An 18,986-nucleotide genomic window follows, 5' to 3' on the forward strand; every position below is an offset into this window, starting at 1 on the left:
CAACCAAATAAATTGATTGGTATGATTACGGAGTAAATCAAGGAGACAATCTTTGACTGAATCCACGTAATAACGGTTACAATATCGGCGATGATATTGTGACCGTTATCCGAAAGTTTGCATAAAAAATTAGAATCATGTGTAAAATCCGGGCCACACTCACACTCGCGTACATGTGTGGGTGTGGGTGGCGGCGTGCGAGGGGATACCCATATCTAGCCTACACAAGTTATTCAAGTATAAACATTACATGAGTGATGAAATATATTAAGAAGGTAAAACCTCTTTACCTCACCAATGTGAGACTTTTATTCTTTTATTTTGAAGCAACAAGGGGACTATTCAACAATATCTCCAACAATCCCCCACATGATTCAAAAGAAAAGAAGATGAAATGAGTGTAGGATGACAATTGGGCATTGGAGATGTAGGTATCAATGTCTTGTGGACTTGAATTGACACCCAGTGGTTACAAGTATATTCTACATCCATTTAAGGTGGGAAAACCTTGGACTTTCAATGGGGTTTGTATGAATACACTTGCACACTTGACTTTATCTCAAAATTAATTAAGTTCCCGCAAATAACAAATGATTTGTCCATCACAATTTCCTGGGTTTTCATAAATGCTCTACAGATCACAAGCCTAGATGACCTCATAGGGGTAGGACAAATTCCCCACATTCACATAGGTAAGTTCATCAAGTTTGTCTCATCACAAACCATCTTAAAGGCTATGAACTTATTAAGAGCTCAAGCTCATCCTTAAACCAAAATTAAAAAAAATACTACTAACACTTTATTAATTAGGAATGGTAGTAGTATGTAACTCGAGTTATATGTGACTTCGTTTGACCCTTTTGAACTTAGAAATAACTAAGTTGGGTATCCATCACAAATCACTCCTCAATAGGCTTTAAACCCATTCCTTGTGCTGTTTCTAGCACCATTTTTCTACAAAAAGCCTTTGGTGAGAGGATCTGCAATATTCCTCTCAGATTTTACAAACTCAAGTGATATCACATTATTTCTGACCAGATCTCTAACTATTCTATGTCTCATGTGAATGTGTCTCCTCTTCCCATTGTAGGATTGGTTCTTTTTAGCACCTATGGTAGCTTGAGAGTCACAATGCATGGAGACTGATGGAGTAGGTTTCCCCCACAATGGAATGTCTACAAGTAGCCCTCTTAGCCACTCAGCTTCTTGCCCTGCAAGTTCTAAAGCAATAAATTCAGATTCCATTGTAAATTTAGCAATACAAGTTTGCTTAGAAGATTTCCATGATATAGCACCACTTGCAAGAGTAAAGACATATCCACTAGTAAATTGAATTTCATCATTATCGGACACCCAATTGGCGTCACAGTACCCTTCTAAGACACGAGGTGTCCTTTGGTAATGTAGACCCCAATTGATTATCCCTAAAATATTTCAATAATCTAATCAAAGTACCCCAATGTTCACGATTAGGATTATGGGTGCATATAGTCAATCTACTAACAGCATATGCTATATCAGGCCTCGTATAGTTCATTAAAAACATGGCACTTCCGATAATCTTGGCATATTCCTCTTGAGAAACACTATTACCTTTGTTCTTTTTCAAATACTAGAATCATATGGGGTTTTGATAGGTAAACACTCAAATTGATTAAATTTCATTAAAATTTTCTCAATGTAGTGTGATTGATTTAGACACAACCCATTTGAAGTCCTAGTAATTTTTATGCCAAGTATTACATCAGCTTCTCCTAAGTCTTTCATGTCAAACACAGGAGCTTAAAAATGTTTTTGTTGCATTAACTATATCTATATTGGATCCAAAAATAAGCATATCATCCACATATAGACATATTATAACACAACCATACTCATCAGATTTCGAATAAACACACGCATCAGAATCGTTTACCTGAAAACCATTAGAGATAATGGTTTGATCAAACTTTTCATACCACTGTTTTGGTGCCTGTTTTAGACCATATAATGATCTAATTAGCCTGCGTACCTTACTTTCATGTCCTGGTACTACACATCCTTCGGGTTGCCTCATATATATTTCTTCTTGCAAATCACCATTAAGAAAAACAGTTTTTACATCCATCTGATGTACAACAAGATTATGAATAGATGCAAGAGCTATAAACACTATACTAGTGGCAACTTTAGTAACAAAAGAGTAAATATCAAAGAAATCTAGCCCCTTCTTTTGGTGGTTTCCACAAACTACTAATCTAGCTTTGTATTTGTCTATTGAACCATCGGGCTTTAGTTTCTTTTTAAACACCCACTTGCTACTTAAAGGCTTAGAGCCCCTAAGAAGGTCAGTCAAGATCCAAGTGTTATTGCTCATGATGGACTCTATTTCACTATTTATGGCCTCTAACCAAAAACTAGATTCAATGTAACTCATGGCCTCTTTGTAGTTCCTAGGGTCATCTTATAGTACAAAAACATTCACAACTTCCTCATCTATTAAAACTTGTTTAGCTAGAAAGGTTGTAACAAAGTCAGGACCAAAGCTTTTCTCAACTCTAGCTCTCTTACTCTTTCTAGGTTCCATAGGCTCACTGGAAGATGCAAAGTCATGTTGAGAAATGCTAGAAGATGATGCAACAGGTAAAGATGGATAGTCATGCATTTTCATAGGAAAAATATGTTCAAAAAACTCAACATCTCTGGATTCCTTTATAGGTCCAAATCCAGAACCATCTTTAAGAATTAACCTGTAAGCAGCACTGTTAGAAGCATAACCAATAAAAATACCATCAATAGTTTTAGGTTCAATCTTAGACTTTTGAAAATCAGGCAAACCGATTTTCCCAAGACACCCCCACACTTTGAGATAATTAAGGTTAGGCTTGTAACCTTTCCACAATTCATAAGGAGTCTTGTCTAGTTTTTTTTATGGGGAACACGGTTTAAAACATGACAAGCAGAAAGAAGAGCTTCCCCCCACATGTTAGTAGGCATACCAGAATTTATCAGCATAGCATTCACCATTTCCTTTAAAGTCCTGTTTTTCCTTTCAACTATTCCATATTGTTCAGGGGTATAGGGGGCTGAAAGTTCATGAATAATTCCATTTTCTTCATAAAACTTCTTAAGGAGATTCCCATCATATTCCCCTCCCCGGTTTAATCTAACCTATTTTATTTTAAGGTCTAATTGATTTTCAACTTCAGCTTTATAAGTTAAAAACTTAGCTTCATCCTCATCTTTAGTACTTAACAAAAAGACCTTGGTAAAACGGGAAAAATCATCAACAAAAGTGATATAGTAATGTTTCCCTCCCCAGCTCATTGTGTTCTTAAATTCACCTAAGTCTATGTGAATCAACTCTAGTAGAGAAGAAGACCTATTAACAGATTTATTAAAAGGTTTCTTTGGGTGTTTAGCTTCAACACAAACTTGACATTTATCAAACTCTATAGAACTAAAGTTAGGAATCAAATTATGTTGTTTTAACCTCTTAATAGAGGCAACATTAACGTGTCCTAACCTGGAGTGCCACAAAGAAATAGACTCAACAATATAAACAGAACCGGCAGAGTTATTATTATCAACGACAACATCAACATCAAGAATAAAAAGCCCCCATTACAGAAACCCTTTCCCACAAAATCACCATTTCTGGTGAGTACAAGTTTATCAGATTCAAAAATTAACTTAATTCCTGCTTTATTAAAGCTCCAGAAATAAGGTTCCTGCGAATATCAGGCACATGTAATACATTTTGTAAAGCAATCATTTTTCCAGAAGTAAGTTTCAACATAACTTTTCCTATTCCATGGACACTCACAGAACTTGAGTTGCCCATGAAAACACATTCACCATCTCCAACCTGTTCATAAGCCTGAAAAACTTGTTTGTTAGAGAAAATATGACGAGTTGCTTCTGTATCAACAATCCATTCAGACACATTACTATCTAAATTAACTTCAGAGACAACTACAACGATGATATCTTCAGTAAGGTTAACCTGTGATTTGGAGCTATTATTGTTACTCTTATTTTTCGAACCCGGTCCATGTCCCTTAGGATAAAATCTAGAAGTATGACCCGATTTACCAGAAGTGTAGCACTTTCCATTGAAAGTACTACTGCCCTTATTTTTCGAAAACCTGTTAAGCCTTTTGCCGTGAACCTGATTAGGTCCTTTCCCTTTGAATCCTTTATTTTTTCCTGCAGACTTAGATTTAACCAAGTTGGCAGAAGAGGAAGAATGATCGCGAGATTTAGATTTCACCTGAATTCGGTTCTATTCCTCGATTTTTATGTGAGAAGTTAATTCCTGGAGAGTGAAATCTTTCTACTTATGCTTCATGGAATGAACGTAGGATTCCCAAGATGGCGGCAATTTTTCAAGAAGACAATTTGACTGAAATGTCTAACAAATTTTCATTCCTTCGGCAATAATGTCAGCACATAAAGTTTCATACTCATGAACTTGATCAAGCACAGATTTATCATCAGTCATACGGAAATTTAACCAACGGCTACAAGCATATTTTTTAGTCTCAAAATCATTGGTTCCATACTTAGATTTTAGGGCATCCCAAATTTCCTTAGCATTCTTATATTTGCTATAGATTAAAAATAAAGGTTGAGTCATGTAATGTAAAAGCATTCCACGACAGATTTTGTTATCCTTAGCAAAATCTCTAACATAATTCGGAGGGGCAGAATCAATATCAAGAGAATAATCTACACCAATTTGACCAAGGAAAATTTCCATTTTATCGGACCACATTTTATAATTTTTTCCGTCAAAAGGATCTGTTTTAGACATATCAGGAATAAAAGCATTAACCACGAAAGAATTCAACGGCACAATAGTAGGAATTTCAAAATCAGCCATAATATGAATATGAAAATTTTGACTTTAGAATGTTAGAAAATAAGGCTAATAACGAAGTAAAACTTATCTCAAAACCGAAGAATAATGTCGTGGCGTGACAAAAATCACTGCCCTAAAGTCGAATTTGCCCCGCACTCGTACACACGGACTCACGGCAATCGACCCCCAGGGTTACACAACTTCACCCGAACTGTGTAATTCGTAAGTATGAATTGAGAACTCAATAATACAATGCCCGAATAGCGTTTTGAATATTTTTGTGAGAAAATGGGAAAAACCGTGAAGAAGTGGGATTTTTTTTGTGTGTGTGAAAACCGAAAGAGCCAAATATTTAAACGAGAAAAGCAGCATAATCAATGGAAAAAAATCTCGGTAATCACTCAAAGAAAACGGTAAAACGAAGAGATAATTTTGGGGAAGATAATCAGCCAAATAAATTGATTGGTATAATTACGGAGTAAATCAAGGAGAAAATCTTTGACTGAATCCATGTGTAAAATCCGGGCCACACCCACACCCGCGCACGTGTCACGAACACGAACCGGGCCAGACGGCGGCGCGCGAGGGGATATCCATATCTAGCCCACACAAGTTACTCCCAGCCCCACTCTTGGGTCGGACAACATTGCAACATCGGCATTAATCCTAACATAACCAGTAGCAGGTTTCTGCCAGCAGCTCTGCAAAGCCACACCCACCCTCCTTGGCATACTACCTGTATTGTGAAGGTCGTATATTTTCTATAAATAGTCTTCAACCAATCTAACAAAACCCATTGCCCCAACTACACAGCTATTCCAAGGAGTATCAAACACCACCGATTTTCTGAATGCCCAAGCTGCCCACGCAATTGAGAAGAATTTCAACAAGTCATCACCCAAAATCTTAGATTTCATCCAACCAAAGAGTTCAGCAAAGGAGGTAATAGGTGCGTCTCGCAAGTATTCACCAAAAGAGGAGTGTTGATCCCAAATCTGTGCCACATTCGACCAGGTAACAATAGCGTGACAAATGACACCCTTAATTATGCTAATAATTCTAAATCAAGCCAATATTTGATTTTATTACATCTATCAAAATCATTTTGCTAATTGCAGTACTCCAAACCCATATTGAAATTTTTTTTGGATCCACCATTAATTTCGACTGGCCAATTGACTAGATTGGTAAATAAAAAGACCTCTAATGACAATTTGGTAAATAAAATAACTCCAACGACAGTATGTAAAATATTAGCTCTAAGCGACAATTGTAAATTAAGCATTTACGGGTAGTTTGTCGGAATTTTTTGTAAATTTTGGGATAATAGTCGCATGAGATAAATTTTTTTACCAAATTGTCACTTAGGGTTAGTTTTTTTTAGCAAATTGTAATTGGAGCTATTTTTTTTACCGAATCGTCACTAGGGGTTTTTTTTATTTTTTTTTTATTATTTACCGATTTGGTCAATTAGCCAATTTCAACTTATAATGAATAAGATATGGGCCGTGTTTGGTGAATAGCTTAAAGCTGAAAGCTGAAGCTGATTGTGTTAGCTGATTTTGACTAGCTGATTATATTAACTGATTTAACTAACTTATTTTATTAGCTGATTGTATAACAGTGTTTGGAAAATAGCAGATAGCTTAAAGTTGTTTGAGTATGTGAAATGACCAATAAGTTTGTGGGGTAAGTAGTTTAGGTAGGATTTTAAATTAAATGGGGGTATAAATGTCATTTCACCATTAATTAATAAATAAGCTAATTGAAAAAGTACCTATAAGGAGCTTTTCAAAAAGAGCTTATTTAGTGGAATAAGCTATTCAAATAAGCTTCCCACCAAACACCTTAATTTAACTTATTTAATTGTCAATAAGTTAATGTTGGTCAAATAAGCTAATTTTGCTCAAATAAGTTGTTAACCAAACACAGCCATGATCAAAATACTATATTGACCTTAAAACTGACACTCTTGCACTAAACGAGACATATAAAATCTAATGAAGATTTTAACCTAATTCTAATTGGGTTGGAAAGTAGACATCTAGAGCTTTTCAATAATATCTTAAAATCCTTCCACTAGCTCTCAATATTGTGCGAGGTGCTACGCATGCCTCTGAAAGTTGTGCATGCATAGCACCTTAACACAACTTTATTCGTTGCGCCTGTCCCGCCCCTGAAAAAATAGCTGTAAAACCCAAACCCTAGATCCCTATAAATAAGGGATCTCGATTACACCTCAATGAAGAAAAGTATCAGACAATCAGCCTCCAATTTACTACCATTTCACTCTCTTCCAAACACTTTCTAACCCTAAGATAATTAATTTTTTTAAGTTATTGGAGGTTAAGGACTTAAGGAGTAAGTGGAAGTCCATTAACGCGCAAGACAAAGATCTAGAAAAAGGAGAACGGTTAAGTTCCTAACCACTTAGTTAAGTCACCTTTTTATTGTTTAAATGATTTTAATTAAATAATTAATTATTGTTGCTTTTCCACTTTAAATAAAGATTAACCAATTTATCCACATAATATTCTTACGTTTCAATAAAGATTAGATTTTGAATTAAAATAATGTTTGATCACCTAAGAGGTCGGCGGCGAATTCTACTTTTATTTCCTTTTCACGAATTTAAATAAATAAAATTATGACATTAGTTGTAATGGAAACTTTTTGATGTATTTGTTTATTAATAAAATACTCTAACTTAGTTTAGATATCACATTGCATATATATAGTTGCTTAGTAATGAAATTATGAATAAGAAGAGCCACTAGAAGTCGTTTTAGGCTAGGGTTAGAATGATCACTTTGAAAGAATGACTCTTTAGTATTCTCGCTCTCGAATCCTTCTTTGGTTTAGTATACCTTTGATTGGACAATCTTTTTGAAGAATTAGAGGGAAAACTTGTATTTCGTATAAATATCTCTTCCACTTTACTTAGGAGAAAAGTATAAACGGGGTTTATGATGTTTCTTCCTATAACTCGTTGACGATCCTATACCAGCATAAAAAAATGTTTGATTTCTCTAATGCTAATGTTACTTATACAGTCAAGAATTCAAATCTTAATAATACGTTTACAAGTGCAAAGTCCTAAGGTTTATAAAAGGCCTTAAGGCAACGAGGAAATGAGATTCTCTATGACGGGACATCCCCTTCACACGTATGAAAACTTGTACTGGCTCTTTTAATTGCAACACGTCCTATGAATAACTGTTTTTTTTTCTTTTTTCTTTTTTTTTCTTTTTTTTTTAAATTACAATACTTCTCAAAATGAAAATTTTATTCACTATTATATTATATCTTCTCCTCACATATTTAACGTTCATCCCTCACTCACAATTTTTTTATATACCTTACTTATACATAAATTATTTGCCCATAATCGCTATTTATTTTATCATGGTTTAATTTCCCAACAAGTTCCACTTATTAACATTTTAACAAATTCAAATCAATTGCACAAAACTTGGTGTCATTCATAGTGTTGCAATGAATAAGGGATGTATACATATAATAGGGTTAAAAGTCAAAATAATGTTATTATTTGAAAACAAAGATTTATTCATCTCAATCATCCACATGATTTCATCCATTCATAATAAAACATAATTTATTTAATCACAGCAATATTACTAATATAAAGGCCACTTGCATAAAACACCCCGCTTACAAAACTCGCCACGGTCTAATATGTCCCCGCACTTCTCTTCGCAAATTACTGCTTCTCCTGAGTCCTGTTGCCATCAATTATAAATATTGAACTAAAACAAAACAATTACTTTTTAAACTAAGCAAATAATCACGAACGATAAATTGAATCAATTAAGCCACTGGCTTGGGTCAAGTTTAGTGAACTTTGATCTCGTTCGGATTTGAGTTGCTAAATCATTGTGCTCATTCAAGTCAACTTTTTAAGCATGTCTTTTTTAGTTTTAGATCGGTTTCAACAAGATAAATCAAATTTTTGATAGCTCTAAATTCTTATATAAGAGTTAAGAAGGTACTTAAACAATGTATTGTTAAATTCATAAAAGTTCAAGGCGGCCAATATACATTTTTTTTGGAAATCATATACAAATTATATCTTACTTGTAAAAGAAGAAAAACTTAAGAAAAAAAAACTAAAAAAAATATAAATAAAAAAAAAAAAAACAAAAGTGAAGTGAAATTTAAGAAGAATTTAAAAGATGCACCTGGCGATGATGAAAGTAGAAAGAAGAACGTTATCAACAACAACATTGGCAATACAGTCACCACGAAGAGATGGATGACGTAGTGGGATGCCATTGAAAAAAATTGTGATAATTATATGTAAATAATTCAACATAAACTACCCAAGATAATCTATTTAATTTTTAAAGTGGATTGTTAGGCCAAGTTCATATGTATGTATAATGAAATTTAATGTTTATCTTTCTTGGTTTAATTATTGGATAGAAATCTCTTATTGTTTGATTATAATATGAAAGGTATAAACTTTAATTGTGGTTAGGAAATCACATGAAATTAATGTTATTGATTTTAATATATAATGGTTGTAGGAAAGATATTACGTTTGATTTAGGTTGATATATATATATTTCCTAATACCTTGAGATTTTGTCCTCTTCAAACAATAATAATTGAATGAAAATCATTCAAACATCCTCTCAAACAATAATAATTATATAAAAATCATTCAAACATATGAATTCATTAAAACTGATTTTATTTAGAAAAATTTGACAAAAAGAACCAGTGGGTTGATAATATCAGGCGTAACGTCAAATATGATGACTTTACTCTTGTAGATCTTGGCAACCTGAATGATAGTGCGGAACCACATCCTTGCATCTCAAGCTAAACAAGTGTTTTACGTAACTGACCTAGCCGACTCAAAATGGTCTATTGTGCTAGCCGGCAAAAGAAGAATCCTTGGCTTTGGAGATGTCGAGGATGAGGAAGAATATGATGCGTTTGATGACTCGACACCTTTCACTGTTCCTAGACCTGTTGTACCCAATGAGATAGACGACCAAGCCAATTACATGCGATCAGACCACAACGAAGGAATATTAGATTGAGGTACTATTTTTTGTTAGTTTGAAATTGTAGGCGTAAAAAGTATTATTAAATCACATTTTAGGTGAAAATGAATGAAAATGTTAACTTGCCATTTTTTCTTATTTTCTTTTAAATGAATGAAGTAACTTTTAAAACATTTGAAATACCGAATAAAAACGACCTACACTTGCCCATTTTCTATGTTGATTTGTATTATAATTCAGCAATTTATATTTGATTATAACTTTACCTTACGAATTTATTTATATTACAACTAATAACGTGTTGTGTTTGTAATGACAGGTTTTTACATCTCATGGCGGACGATCCGTACCGTATTGGAGTCGAGGATGTAGAGGATGATGATGATGATTCCTCTGAGGATGGGGACGAGCTGTATGATGTGAACAAGGAGCCTGATGTGGGTGAGGCAGAAGATCAGGCTCAAGATCATTTGGAGCGTATGCTAGATGAGTTTGTAATTTCAGCTGAACAAGCGCCTCTTATCGACAATGCAATTTTTGAGACGTTTGGTGAGAATCATATTTCCTACACTCAAAGCCAAGAACCAAGTGGAGGGGGGGTGAGGGGTCCGCGACAAGTTTCAAGAAACCCGTCGGTGCAATGGTCCAGGAGTATGACAAGGCAGGCCAACCTTCAGGCAAATGGCGTCGTCAGTATGTTGTTCAAGTTGGGATTTGTGCGCACAAAATCCCCATTACTCTTCGTTGGAGCGAAGTATCTACAGGCTTGATTAACACGTTTTAGAATGATACAAGGGCAAGTGTTTGTTTGCACATTTATAAATTCCTTCACTATATTGTTATTTAATGGGAAAACTAATAACGACTGTTATTTGTGCTTGCATAGTCTGTTTAACATTCTAAATGAGTACGCCAAGCGAAGGGTGTTTGAATCCTTACTTGCGGCAAGATTCAGAGGCTTCAAGACTACCTTAGTTCGTCGGTTTATCACAAAGAAACTTGTGAGAAAACCAAAGAACAAGAAAGGAGGTGGAAATGATGATGAAGTCATCGAGGAAGAGGAACTCCCATGGCAAAAATGGCCTAGCGTATCGAAGGATGATTGGGAAGCTTTCGTTCTTCAAAAAAGCCAAAAAGAAGCAATTGTAAGTTTAAGTAATTCTGATGACAATTGTAAAATATATTTACTCTTTTAGTAGTAATACTAACATGTCTAATTATGTAGGAAATGAGGGAGCAGAATTCCAAGAATGCATTGCAGAAGCAATACAACCATCGTATGGGGTGTAAGACGTTTGATGAATGGAGGGAGACGTGGGTGAGTGAGGAAGTATACCCCACTGCGCTTCTAGGGTCCTCCAAAGTACCCTCTGACACCACGACCAGTACTTTGGTGAGTCGTGCTGGAAATTTCTTTTGTTCTATGCATTCGCGTGACAAGAAAACCGGAAAATGGGTCATCAAGGCTCCGGAAACCAAAGAAATGGCAGATAAACTTGTAAGCAACTATGAACTAGCGAACTACATGAATCTTTTGCATATATATCACTTTACATAAACATTAACTTCATGTTGCATTTTTGTTTTTGCTACAGCTTGAGTACATTGAAGAGCTTGTTGAAGGCAAGCTCGTCCCAACAGTAGAGAAGGACCCGTTCACCTTGGCTTTGGGAAAGCCCTACCATCCAGGACGTGTATTGGGTGCGGGGGGGAGCTTGCTAGGATAGGAGAAGGTGATGGGTCTGGAATATACCAAATCAGGAAGATCCCGAGCAAGTGTGAACTCACCATAATATAACTTGGATGCCATGGTGGCATCAATTAAAGAACAAGTGCGCAATGAGATGCGAGAAGAGTTCAATGCTTGGGCGAAGCAAATGAACTTGTCAGGCTTGCCTTTCTCCACGACTACACCGGTCGACTCATGTAGTCACCCACGAAGACAAGGAGAAGATGAGTTATACGAGGCGGACTCGAGGGAGCTTGATAATCCAACACCTCATGAATTTCCAGTTCTACAGGTGATTTGATTACTTCTATGTCTGGATGGTGCTATTGGTGCTATGTTGTTGTTGTGATGTATAGTTGTTGCTGTTCTATTGCTGTTGTTGTTGCTGTGTCGATATATGTTGTTGTTGTTGTGTGATATATGTTGTTGTTGTGTTGCTGTTTTGCTGTTGTTGTTGTGTTGCTTTTGTGTTGAGGTGCTATGTTGTTGATGTTCCTGTTCGGAGGGGCTGTTTTCAGTGTTGATGGCTGTTGTGTTGCTATTAACAGCCACTAGCAAAACCAGCAACAGCAACAGCTGGCAAAGCAGTCAGGCAGGAAGAGCAGTCAGCTACAGCAACAACAGGCAGAGCAGTCAGCAACACAGCAGCCAGGCAGAGCAGGCAGATCAGGCAGAGCAGTCAGCACAGTCAGCAGCTCAGCATAGTAGTTAGTAGCAGCTCAGCAATAGCAGTCAGCAACAGCTCAGCAACAACAACAGCTCAGCAACAGTCAGGAGCTCAGAACAGCAGTCAGCAGATCAGCAAGGGCTGGTTTTTGGTTGCTGCTGTTTTTTTCTCGGTGTTACTGTTTTTTGTCTGTTGTGTTGCTGTTATTGTATTGCTGTTTTTTTCTTGGTGTTGCTGGTTTTTGCTTGCTGCTGTTTTTCTCTCGGTGTTGCTGTTTTTTGTCTGCTGTGTTGCTGTTATTGTATTGCTGTTTTCGTTTACTTTTTTTTATTTACTATTTTTTTTAACTTTTAATTTTTGTTTTACTTTTTTTTGTTTTACTTCTTTAAAAACAAAAAAATAAAAACAAAAAATGTAGGACAAATAGGCCTCAAACTAGAAAAAGTAGTTCTCACTTTTATGTTGTCTATCTTATTAATTGCCATGATTTCAACAAATTACTCGAATTTTAGAATGTTAGATTTCAACAACTTGTGATATCTTTTGTTCTTACATGTGATCTTCCAAATTTGTGTAGGAAGAGACCCGCTGTGCACTTCTACACTCGGGCGAATCATATAGTGGAGCTGTGAATGTGGTTGCTTATGGTAGTGCACAACCGGCCGAATAAGGTACGGTCCATTTGTGACCGCTTAGGCCACAACATTATTCAGTCGGGATCAATTCTGTGGTTGTTGGGTTCGAGGACATTCTAATTTTTGTGCCCGTAGAGGAGGATGAGTTCACTACACTTTGGGCAGCAAAAGGTAGTTTTGTGCAATGGCCATGTGCTTGGATACGATTTTCAAACCAGGTAATTAAGATTTTGGGTTCACGCTTTATTCTATACCCGATTATCTTCCCAAGAGTTGGATGGAATTCTTTTCTTGGACATTCTAATACTTGTGCCCGTAGAGGAGGATGAGTTCACTACACTTTGGGCAGCAAAAGGTAGTTTGTGCAATGGCCATGTGCTTGGATACGGTTTTCAAACTAGGTAATTAAGATTTTGGGTTCACGCTTTATTCTATACCCAATTATCTTCCCAAGAGTTAGATGGAATTCTTTTCTAACCATTTGTGTGATTTGTTTTATTAGATGTCGAGGAAAAGCCAAACTCCAAAGAAGAGGGTGGAGGGGCCAAAAAGCATTGATCAACCGGTGCCAAAGAAGAGGAGTGAACAGCGGTCGGAGAGTGGAAAAGCGTCGAAGAAGAACTCTTCGCGAGGTTCAGCTATGCAAGTTACTCCACTTGTTGCAGACACGGTGCTTCAATCGCTCTCTAAGGAATTAACTTATCTACACAACCGTGTTTGTGTGTTGCCTAGTGACACTCACATTCAAGTTCCACTACCTAAGGAAATGTTCCACTATGATGATGATGCAGTTGCATGGCTCAACAAATAAGATGTGACGGAATTTCTAAGTGGTGCAATGCTTAACATTTCCCTCATTTAAATATGCATCAAGTAATTCAACTAGTACTCAAATTATGTTATTCAGTTTAGTGGTGATTGTCGTTTAGTTTTCCATTAATATTCTAATATCATGCATGCAGAGCACTCTAGGAGCTCTTATGTGAGATTGATTCTCCGTGTCAAATTGGGTGGTTATGCCCTGAGCAGATCTCCACTACTAGAATCTTAGGCAACCACACTGACGTGTTGTACTATGTTGAACGGAGTATCAAGGAATCAGTGCGTGCGGGAGACAAGTCTATATTCGCCCCATATTATGAGGAGTATGTCTGATTATGTCAAATTCATTTGTTTCCCCTGTTTATATGTTGTACATGGCTAATTATTGATTTGTTTGTCTCTAGTGAATTTATGTACGTAGTTTGCACTGGACCCAGCTGGTGATTTGTGTTTCTAGTAACACAATCTTCCTTTTTGATTCTGCTTGGTTACCTCATCCAAGAAAACGCCTCGTGAAGTCCATACTGCAAAAGTAAATATAGCTTCAATTCCTATTGTTGATTATCATTATATAACTCATTTATTAGTCATAATAATCAAATTTGAACTTACTTTTTTACATAGTGTTATGAAGAAGATAAATAGTCGAGCTCCTCAAGGTCCTACATGGAAATCACTGAAGGTAATGCCACATGATATTGTGATTTTCGTAATAAACGATGCATAATATGTTGCTAATTTGCTATGCATGTTTGATTCATATCATGTACTTTGTTCCTTATGCTAGTGCGCACAACAAGATAATGAAGTTGATTGTGGCCTATACGTGATGAGATTCATGTTTGACATAGTGAGTCAATGTACAGACACACTACAGCTTGAAGAGGTATGCCATTGACTATATCTTGTAATTTCAAGCCTTAGCCACCTATAAATAAGTGATTATGACATGTTATGAATAAGTATGAGTTCACTTGACAAGAAATGTAGGAAATAGGCATCATAGTAGTCAAATAGGCCTTACTTGGGCCATTTTGGTTGAAAATGCGTCTAAAACCCTTAATTTGCTCTTTTCTTGTAATTTGAAGCCTTATCCACCTATAAATAAGTGATAATGACATGTTATGACTAAGTATGAGTTCATTTGACAAGAAATGTAGGAAATAGACATCATAGTAGTCAAATAGGCCTAACTTGGGCCATTTTGGTTGAAAATGGGTCCTAAAACCCTTACATTGCTCTTTTCTTGTAATTTTGCACATTAGAAGCCTATAACTAAGTGATAATGACATGTTATGAGTAAGTATAAGTTCACTTGACAAGAAATGTAGGAAATAGGCATCATAGTAGTCAAATAGGCCTTACTTGGGCCATTTTAGATGGAAATGCGTCTAAAACCCTTAATTTGCTCTTTTCTCGTAATTTTGCACATTAGAAGCCTATAACTAAGTGATAATGACATGTTATGAGTAACTTTGAGTTCACTTGACAAGAAATGTAGGAAATAGGCATCATTGTAGTCAAATAGGCCTTACTTGGGCCATTTTGGTTGGAAATGCGTCTAAAACCCTTAATTTGCTCTTTTCTTGTAATTTCAAGCATTAACAGGCTATAACTAAGTAATAATGACATGTTATGAGTAAGTATGAGTTCACTTGACAAGAAATGTAGGAAATAGGCATCATAGTAGTCAAATAAGCCTTTCTTGTAAATGTATTTTTACATGCATATATAACCTAAGTAATTCACTCCTAACTTACGTTTTGTTTATTCCAAATTTTTCAATGGACAAACGGGACGTCCGTTCACGAGTGAAGAACTTAATGAAGTTCGAGACATGTTGGCGTCCTTCATCACATTTAATTTGTAAATTTCATTTCTGTTTGAACTTGTGTACTACATTACTGATTAATATTGTTTGTAATTATGACATTTTTTTTCTAATTAGTATTATATTTTGGGATTGTTATCAATATTTATGTATTGTTATTATTTCAATTATTATTATTAGTATTATAATAATAATAATTATTATTATTATTATTATTATTATTATAATAATAATTATTACTATTATTATTAATTATTGTTAATATAATATCATAATGTTAAAATTGGTGCAGGATGTGCATGATCTCATTATTATTATATTTATTAGTATTAATATTATTATATTTTATTGCAGGATAAAAAATAAAATAAAAACCTGGTAAAGGCATCGTTTCATGCTAAAAACCGGTGCCAATAACGTTGAAAAAAAAAATCGCGCCTTTGTAGTTGGCACCAGTTAAGCCTGTAGATAGCACCGGTTAACCGGTGCTAATTGCTTTAGTTGGCACTGGTTTTGAACAAGTGCCAAATTTTTAGGGATTTGGCATCCCTCAAATCCCCAACGGTTCAAAATCGGTGCCTTAGGGGGGTTTGAAACGGTGCCTTTTTACCTTTTTCGTCTAGTGATATCATCTAAAAAATTGATTATATTATCCGGAATGTGACTATTATTTTAGAGTATCAAATGTTGGATCTACAATAATTTATTATAAATCGGATCCATACAAGATCTAGTGTCACAAATATAGTATAGATCGAGTACATAACTACGTAGATGTTAAGTAGAAATAAATACCTTGGCAATCATGAAGGCAAGGGTTACAATCGAAACTAGAGTTCCATTGCACCGATATTCCTGCTCGTCTGAAAAGCCTTGCAGGAAATATTTCCGCGTCACAAGTAGTCCTTAGAAAGTTAGAAACATGGGAGGTTTAACCACTCTCAATGGTGAGCAAAAAAAATGCTCACCCACTCTCTCTCTACCCACTTTCTCTCTCAACAAATCAATTTTGCCCATGGGCAAATATTTTTCACAATTTCTCTCCCAATGGTGAGCAAAAAAAATGCTCACCCACCATTCTCTCTCTCTTACTTTTTCAATACCCCACCATTACTTTCTCTCTCCTACACAACACTTCTTTATTTATTAATTTCATTTATATTTTAACAACATTACTCCCAAAAAATAAAAACTAGTTTAAATTTGTGTAACTTATTTTTTTTATTTGTGTCTTTTTAATCGTTAAAATTTGTCGTTAAATTAAGTAAGTTATATGAAATAATTGTAAAAAAAAGCTCAAAATTTCTTAAATATTTTTATTTATTTTAAATAGCGGTACAATACTAGGAACCAATTACATTTGCAACGTCATGCGTAGTTAAACTTAGGAATTAAAATAAAGCGTTTTTTGGAGTGAGAATAGCATTTCAGTAGCTACTTTAGTCGTTTTGCCTATAGGCGTGATAGAAAGATATTGAAAACGAGCTTCACTCGGAGATTCACTAGGTTTGGCCCTATAACAACTAAAAAAAAAACTCGACTGCGTACGGAAAAGTAGGTACGCCATAGTACTTGGCCTTATTTAAGTCGTGCTAATTTCTCCCTAATTACGTGGCCCGTATCGTTGCCAAATATGTTCGACTAAATCACGTTTCAGAGATAGATGAATTTCTCTATCACGGAGGGAAGCTTTTCGCTGTAGAAATGCGTCGAAGTCAAAGTTGGTAGGTCGGCCTACGTTGAATTCAAACGGTGGCGTTGTAGACGTTGATGCTAGTGTTAATTCTTGTTGATCTTCTTCGTAGAAGGCTCTTAGAACTTCGGCTCGAATGTAGTTGTGACGCTCATCTTCAACAATCATGTTGTGAATAATGATACATGCTTTCATTATGTCCCGCAGTATGTCCTCATCGTACGCCAGTGACGGTTTTCGTATTATTGCAAATCGAGCTTGCAAAACATCGAATGCTCTTTCAACGTCCTTTCGAGCAGCAGGCTGGTGGTCAGCGAACATTTTATCTTTCTGAAGTTGAGGGGTTGTGTTACCCTGAACAAAAGTTGCCCACTTCGGATAAATGTCGTCGGCTAAGTAATATGCCATGTTGTATTCATGGCCGTTAACTGTAAAATTTCCCGGAGGAGCTCGACCATGCAGAACCTCATCGAACACTGGTGAACGGTATAAGACATTAAGGTCATTACAAGATCCAGGAATACCAAAGAAGGAATGCCATATCCATAAATCCTGATCTGCAACGACTTCCAGTATTAGCGTTGCTTTCTTGTTCCTACAGGCGTACTGCGCTTTCCAAGCCGTTGGACAGTTCTTCCATTCCCAATGCATGCAATCAATGATGCCTATCATGCCTGGAAAAACACGTTGTTCATTTTGATGCAGTATTCGGGCCAATTCATCAGGTGTAGGGTTTCGCATGTATTCGGTTCCGAACTGATCAATGACCCCGGCACAAAAACGTTGAAGGGCAACTCGAGCGGTTGACTAACTGATTTGAATGTATTCATTCACGGCGTCCGCAGCCATGTCGTAGCCTAACATTCTTATCGCCGCTGTACATTTTTGCAGAGGTGATAAACCTAACCTTCCAGCTGCATCCCTACGCTGCTGGAAGTAAACATCACCTTCAACAACCTTGTTCATTATACGTACAAACAAAGGTCATTGCATACGAAATCTTCTTCTAAATTGGGTGGTGTTGTACACAGGATTATCGGAAAAGTAATCATTAAACAGCCTGGCATGTCCAATTTCCCTATCTCTTCTATTCGTACCCCCTCTAGGTGTTTTTGAAGTGTGTTGGGATTGTGTTTGGGGCATGAGGACAGATGGGGGTTGGTATGTGAAGAGTTCATCAACAAGTTGATCATATTCTTCAGTATTTGAAGAACATGAACTTGAACTTGAGCTTGATGATGGTCTAGAATACATCATGTATTAATATTGTTACTTGATGAATTGGTGTGGTTGTGGATATGTGCCATACCTACTATATATAGCAAATATATCAAATGAATATATGGTTACAAATCTGAATGACCACACAAAGTAAAGGAATCAAATTTTCAGCCACGGAATAGGTATACTATGCTAGTTGACAGTGACAAATCTTGAGTGCAATTATGTCGGTATTAATGACACAAAGTTAAAGCATTTTGATAAAGTGAAAACAGAAAAATGTGACTACACAATGACAAAGATTTAAAGCAATTTATGTCGGTATCAATGACACAAAGTTAAAGCATTCTAATAAAGTGAATTCAGAAAGAAGTGACTACACAATGACAAAGATTTAAAGCAATTATGTCGGTATCAATGACAACTGAAATCAACTTGTTAAACAACTTGTCATTCAATATTGGAAAATCAGAATACAAGTGTACAACTTACATTGAAATTAACCACACCAC

The 18,986-nt window shown here is 35.8% G+C and overlaps 1 protein-coding gene across 1 annotated transcript; it reads right to left on the reverse strand.

Annotated features, from left to right (window-relative positions):
• Window positions 1–17,163: 17,163 nt before the first annotated feature.
• LOC110704710 lies at window positions 17,164–17,994 on the reverse strand. The gene has a single exon (XM_021882520.1). The coding sequence runs from the start codon at window positions 17,992–17,994 to the stop codon at window positions 17,164–17,166; it is 831 nt and encodes a 276-aa protein (XP_021738212.1).
• Window positions 17,995–18,986: the final 992 nt, after the last annotated feature.

The sequence above is a fragment of the Chenopodium quinoa genome, unplaced genomic scaffold (genome assembly GCF_001683475.1).
Source record: "Chenopodium quinoa cultivar QQ74 unplaced genomic scaffold, ASM168347v1, whole genome shotgun sequence".
In the NCBI taxonomy this organism is placed as follows: Eukaryota; Viridiplantae; Streptophyta; class Magnoliopsida; order Caryophyllales; family Amaranthaceae; genus Chenopodium; species Chenopodium quinoa.

Excerpts from the sequence above, each read along its gene's own strand:
- LOC110704710 (XM_021882520.1), bottom strand. The coding sequence starts at position 17,994 with ATGCGAAACCCTACACCTGATGAATTGGCCCGAATACTGCATCAAAAT.